Genomic DNA, 6,513 nt, shown 5'->3' with positions numbered 1-6,513 from the left:
CAAGCCTCCATGAAAATTCAGCCATGCTGCATTGACGTAGCTCCCCACCAAGAGAAAAGGAAATTACATTGGGATTGTAGTACTCACTACCACCTCGGAATGAGATGGTAGCAAAAAACTCCCAACATAAGTCAGTATAGACCGGTTCTTGAATTTTGAATAATTGTAACCAACCATCACATATGATGGTTGAATCCCGCATATTGCATTCTTTCACCAAATATGGTGTCAGCTCCTCTTCCAAATCAACCTTCCCCCAACCAATCCCAGTCCACTACATTGGGCAAGTGAATCTATTTCTGTTTCAAAGCCTCTAACTTGTTTTTGGCACGGGCTTGAGACGATTTGGAGGTGATTTGGCGAAACGAGAGCCACAGGATGTCCCCTTGGCTCCTCCCTCTTAAAGTCTGACCTTTTTTGGACATGGTACCTGCATAACAACATTAAGAAAGCACAAACAAAACAACACCCAACAATTAAAATAGAATAAAACAGATCTGTATAGCCTCCTACTCGCCGAGTTCATGTCCTACTCGGCGAGTAGGATGAACATCGGGACCAGATTCCTGCCGAACATATATGGGTTATCCAAAACACCCAATTTTGCTTAGGGATTTGCTGTACAAAGTCCAATAACCACTAATCCAAAAGAAAGTTCTCCTAACACCTCCTAATTCATGGTAAAATCAAAACCCTAGAAATTGAGGAAACCCCCAAATCCGATTTTAGACAAAATAAGGGCAGAGAAGTGATAAAGCTTTAACCTTTTACAAGTTTTAAGTGTAAAAATCATACCTTTTCTCTTGAAAGTCGAAGATTGAGCCAAAAATCACAGAAATCGCTTGAGGGTGGTTGTGCACAGCGAGTGTGTGGGTAAAATGGGTGAAAACCCTTATTTCACAAATTATAAACCGTCTGTGTAAGTTGGCTACTCGCGCGAGTAGAACAACATTTACGCGTTTTTTGGGTTATTTTGGCAAGTACTCGCCGAGTACACGTACCTACTCGGCGAGTAAAGCTTGTAGTTTGACAAAAATTGAATTTTTTTCAAAATTTTAACCCACCACCCCACACTCTAGGCATTGCGTGCCCTCAAGCATTTATATTTTCAGAGGAAGATGAATGAAAAAGATCCTAAGAAATTAAAAAGAAAGTAAAGGAAAAAGAAATGCAAAATCTAAACTCGGGTTGCCTCCTGGAAGCGCCTCTTTTTAAGGAATCATTAGCTGGACTCCTCCCATTCTGTGAGGCTACAATCCCTTCCAGCAACATCAACTCTTCCATGCCTTCATTCCTTGGGACTCCTTCTTCATACTTTTTGACCCTATGTCCATTGACCTTGAAAGGTGTTCCATCTTTTGACAATAGCTCTACAACACCATGTGGAAACACCTTCACCAGAAAAGGACCATCCCATCTTGATTTGAGTTTGCCCGAGAAGAGTTTTAGCCTTGAATTAAAGAGCAACACCTTTTGGCCTTCATGAAATTCTTTATTTTCCTTTATACTCTTGTCATGCCAACTCTTGGTTTTCTCTTTATAGATTAAAGAACTAATGTAAGCATCATTTCTAAGTTCCTTAAGAGCATTCATTTGCATTAACCGGTTGTTCTTGAGCTCCTCCATGTTGAAATTGGACGTCTTTAAAGCCCAAAAAGCTTTATGCTTTATCTCCACCGGTAAATGACATTGTTTTCCATAAACTAACCTATATGGTGTAATACCAATAAGGGTTTTGAAAGCTGTACAGAAGGCCCAAAGTGCATCGTCTAGCTTTTTTGACCATTCTTTTCGATTGCTCCCCACCGATTTCTCCAAGATTCTCTTTAAAGCTCTATTTGTCACTTCTGTTTGTCCACTAGTTTGTGGATGGTAGGATGTAGAAAATTTATGGGTTACCCCATATTTCCTTAGCACCTTCTCTAGTTGATCAATCGAAAAATGGGTGCCTCGGTCATGGGAAAGCTTGTGCCTCCGCCTACTTGGATACATAATCCACCGCCACCAATATGTATTTGTTGCCTTTGGACATGGGAAATGGTCCCATGAAATCGATCCCCCACACATCAAATACTTCACACACTTGGATACTATGTTGTGGCATTTCATTACGAGATGAAATGTTTCCCGCTCTTTGACATGCATCACATTCTTTGACAAATTGGGATGCATCTTTAAAAATCGTGGGGTAATAAAACCCAATGTCAAAGATCTTCTTAGTAGTGTAATGTGTTCCATGATGTCCACCCGTTGGCCCGCTATGACAATGCTCCAATATTTTCCGGCTTTCATTCCCGAACACGGATCTTCGTATGATTCCATCCACGCAGCTTCGGAAAAGATATGGTTCATCCCAAAAGTAATACTTTATCTCAGAAAAGAATTTCTTCTTTTTTTGACTTGTGAGATCTTTTGGGATGTATTTGCTAGCGAAGTAATTAGCTATATTTGCAAACCATGGTTCTTCTCCCACGGTCACCATAATATGCTCGTCAGGAAAATCTTCTCCAACTCTATCTTCTTGCAATCGCGGGTTTTCAAGCCTTGACAAGTGGTCAGCTGCTACATTCTCCATTCCCTTTTTGTCTCATATCTCTATGTCAAACTCTTAAAGAAGTAGAACCCATCTGATCAATCTTGGCTTGGCATCTTGTTTGGCAAACAAATACTTGATAGCAGAGTGGTCAGTAAAAACTATTGTTTTAGATAAAACTAAATAAGGGCGGAATTTATCAAAAGTGTACACCACAGCTAATAATTCCTTTTCCGTGGTGGTTTAATTTTTTTGGGCCGGATTTAGAGTTTTGTTAGCATAATATATGGGTCGAAAGTGCTTATCAACCCTTTGACCAAGGACAGCTCCTAATGCAAAGTCACTAGCATCATACATTATTTCAAATGGTAAATTCCAATTTGGTGCAATAATGATCGGGGCATTAGTCAATTTTTCCTTTAAAAATTCAAATGCTTCTAAACACTCTTTAGTAAAATTAAATGGTGCATCTTTTAAGAGTAATTGTGTTAGAGGTCTAGTTATTTTAGAAAAATCTTTTATAAAACGCCGGTGAAAACCCGCGTGACCTAGAAAACTTCTAATGCCCTTCACATTAGTTGGTGGGGGTAATTTGGCAATGGTGTCAATCTTTGCCTGATCCACTTCAATTCCCATTTTGGAAACCTTGTGGCCTAAAACTATACCCTCCTTTACCATAAAGTGACATTTCTCCCAGTTGAGGACCAAGTCGGTTTTTTCACACCTAGCAAGCATTAAGTTAAGATTTGTGAGACAATCATGGAAGGAAGATCCAAAAACAGAAAAATCGTCCATAAAAACTTCCATGAATTTTTCCACCATATCGTGGAATATGGTTGTCATACACCTTTGAAATGTCGCGGGTGCATTGCATAGCCCAAAGGGCATGCGTCGATAAGCAAAAGTCCCACTTGGGCAAGTAAATGTGGTCTTTTCTTGGTCCATTGGGTCTATGGGTATTTGGAAATAACCCTAGAATCCATCTAGAAAGCAATAATAACTATGGTCTGATAATCTTTCTAACATTTGATCAATAAAAGGTAAGGGAAAATGGTCTTTATGAGTGGCATCGTTTAGCTTTCGATAATCGATGCACACTCTCCAACTGGTTACCGTTCGTGTCGGAATAAGCTCATTCTTTTTGTTGGTTATGGCCGTCATCCCTCCTTTCTTGGGCACCACTTGGACCGGACTCACCCACGGACTGTCGGAAATGGAATATATAATCCCCGCATCTAAAAGTTTGACCACTTCCTTCTTGACCACCTCTTACATATTTGGGTTTAATCTTCTTTGGTGCTGTACAACCGGCTTTGCTCCTTCTTCTAGATTAATCTTGTGAGAACAATAAGAAGGGCTTATTCCCTTGATGTCGGTGATGCTCCATGCTATGGCCCGCTTTCGCTTCTTCAAAACTTGCACTAGTTCGTCCTTTTTAGAATTGGAAAGGTCAGAGGCTATGATTACTGGATTTTGATTGCCATCTTCAAGGAAAGCATACTCCAAATGTTCTGGTAACGTCTTGAGCTCGTTTTTTGGGTTCTATTTGTTGTACTTGCCGAGTGCAAGTAGGCGACTCGGCGAGTTGGTAGCTGGATTTACGAATTCTGTCTTTTCCAAGCATGATATCAGCGAGTAGCTCGGCCCTACTCGGCGAGTTGAAGTGTCAGATTGCTTTATCAATTCTTCAAACTCATCTTCTTCCAGCAACCTCTCAATCTCTATTAAGTCTTTTTTCAGCATCAAATTCTTCATCAAATATTGCGGACTTGCTGGAATCTTTTATGCATTCCTCCAATAATTCATCAAGCATGTCAATTGAGAACGCCGTGTCATCACTGTTCCTAGCATACTTCATATGTTGATCAACCCCAAACGTGACTGAATCTTCACCTACCCGCAAAGTGAGCTTCGAGCCCCTCATGTCTACTATAGCACTCGCAATGTTGAGGAAGGGTCTTCCGAGGATGATTGGGACTTGAGGATCTGCCTCCACATCTAGAATTATGAAATCAGTGGGAAATACGAATTTGTCCACCTTAACCAGTAAGTCTTCACATATGCCTCTTGGAAAAGTAACTATCTTGTTTGCTAAATGAATCGCCATACGAATTGGCCTTGGTTCCGGGAGATCCAACTTCTTGAAGAATGAATATGGCATGAGGTTTACACTTGCTCCCTAATCAGCCAAAGCATGAATGGTAGCCAAGTTACCAAATTGGCAAGGTAAAGTTTAGCTCCCCGGGTCACCCTTCTTCTTTGGTAGCTTATTTAGTATAGCAGCTGAGCAGTTTTCATTGAGGACTACCTTTTTCACTTCCTCCATCTTCCTTCTATTCGTGAGAAGTTCTTTAAGGAATTTTGCATATTTGGGCATTTGTGCGACAACTTCAATGAAGGGTATGTTGATTTGAAGAGCTTTGATATGATCTAGAAACTTCTGGTACTCCTCTTCCTGCTTCTCTTTCTTAGCTCAGGCTGGGTATGGCAATGGAGGATGGTAAAGCTTTTCAGGGGTCTGCTCCTTCGGATTTGGCAGTGGACTCGCCGAGTGCAGGTTCTGGACTCGGCGAGTAGGCTCTGTATCTTGAAGATTTTGGTTTTGGTCTTGATTTTCTGCTTCCTCCTTCTGTGATTCTTTGGGTGCTTCATTCTGAATAGGGGCCAGAGGGGTGATTATTTCCCCACTTCTTGTTGTAACTATATTTATGTGCGCGTCTCGTGGGTTATTTTCGGTTTTACTAGGAAGTTCGCCCGGTGATCTTTAGTTTATTTGTTGAACAAGTTGCCCTAGCTGCGTTGCTATGTTGTGGATAGATGCTTGTAGGTTTCATAGGATAGTTCTTGTTTCTTGAATTGCAGCATCATGATCATTATGTCTCTTTTCTGAAGCAACTACAAATTTGGTAAGCATCTCTTCCAAACTTGGTTTTCTTTCTTGTGCCGGCTCCTCCTTTTGGTAAAAACCTCTTCCTTTCTGCTTGTACTTCTCCTCCTTAGCCTTCTTGTACTCTTCATAAGGGATCCACTCTTTCTTTGGTTTTTGCCAATCTTCATTGTATTGGTCCCCACTTGAGTAACATACTTGCACCGTTTTGTTGCCATTTTCATCCAAGTCGCAGTCTCTAGTAAGATGAGGTCCATTACAATTTTCACAACCCACCCGAATAGCATGGATTGTTTGATCCATTTTATCCATCCTCCTATCCATGGTTTTTAGCATAGCCATGACCGCTGACAAGTCTTCAGTAGCTGCATATGCGGCTCCCCTAGTAGCATCATTTCTTGGATTATGGTATTCTCTAGAGTGCTTAGAGAATTCTTTAATCAATTCCTTGATCACCGGGGGTGGCTTCTTTGTGAGCGGGCCTTGCGAGTCAAGTAACTGCCTAGTTGTAACATTGACTCCATCATAGAAAATGGAGACTTCCTGTTGGCTATTAAGGTCATGGTGTGGACAGTTTCTTAGCAAGCTCTTGTACCTCTCCCAAGCTTCATATAACGACTCTCAAGCTTGTTGTTCAAAGTTAGCAATGGCCTTCTTTGAATTGGCTATCTTGGAAGGTGGGCAAAAGTGATCAATGAATTCTTCTTTCATCTTGGCCCATGTGGTGACTGATCCAGGGGGAAGTGACTTGAGCCAATCTTTTGCAGCACCTTTGAATGTCACTGGAAGCATGCGAAGTAGCTGAGTCTCGCGAGGCACATTTGGAACATTAAAGTAATCAGATACATCATTGAATTCATCCAAATGCTTGTAGGCATCTTCGTGGTCTTTTCCATAGAAAGGAATTTCCTTTAGCTGGGCGAGTATGTGGACCTTTAGCTCGAACGTAGCGGTAGTGGGAATTGCGGGTTGCACAAGTCCCGAGCCGGTGTCATCGCGGATCCTCTTCTTCCACTCCCCCATGGGGATTTCATCAATGTTAGCCATGGTAAGAGCTAACTCGTCGCCGGAATTGGAGTAGTGCCCATATGTA

The 6,513-nt window shown here is 41.4% G+C and overlaps 2 protein-coding genes and 1 non-coding gene across 3 annotated transcripts; 1 reads left to right on the top strand and 2 right to left on the bottom strand.

Moving 5' to 3' along the window:
• Positions 1 to 293: 293 nt before the first annotated feature.
• LOC145006661 (uncharacterized) lies at positions 294 to 2,575 on the bottom strand. The gene is made up of 3 exons (XM_078965738.1): positions 2,199 to 2,575; positions 1,206 to 1,858; positions 294 to 430 (listed from the first exon to the last, which is right to left on the bottom strand). The coding sequence occupies exons 1-3, from the start codon at positions 2,573 to 2,575 to the stop codon at positions 294 to 296; spliced, it is 1,167 nt and encodes a 388-aa protein (XP_078821864.1).
• A 1,672-nt stretch (positions 2,576 to 4,247) lies between these two features.
• Positions 4,248 to 4,910, bottom strand: LOC145006660 (uncharacterized). The gene is made up of 2 exons (XM_078965737.1): positions 4,842 to 4,910; positions 4,248 to 4,712 (listed from the first exon to the last, which is right to left on the bottom strand). Exons 1-2 carry the CDS (start codon positions 4,908 to 4,910, stop codon positions 4,248 to 4,250), a joined length of 534 nt encoding a protein of 177 aa, XP_078821863.1.
• A 1,066-nt stretch (positions 4,911 to 5,976) lies between these two features.
• On the top strand, positions 5,977 to 6,084 carry LOC145007781 (small nucleolar RNA R71). Its single transcript, XR_013663147.1, has one exon. It is a non-coding gene; the product is annotated as a small nucleolar RNA R71 (small nucleolar RNA).
• The last annotated feature ends 429 nt before the right edge of the window (positions 6,085 to 6,513 follow it).

The sequence above is a fragment of the Lactuca saligna genome, chromosome 7 (assembly GCF_052625555.1).
Source record: "Lactuca saligna cultivar CGN05327 chromosome 7, ASM5262555v1, whole genome shotgun sequence".
In the NCBI taxonomy this organism is placed as follows: Eukaryota; Viridiplantae; Streptophyta; class Magnoliopsida; order Asterales; family Asteraceae; genus Lactuca; species Lactuca saligna.
The sequence above is the reverse complement of the archived record's forward strand: the minus strand, read 5'-3'. Positions and strand labels throughout refer to the sequence as shown.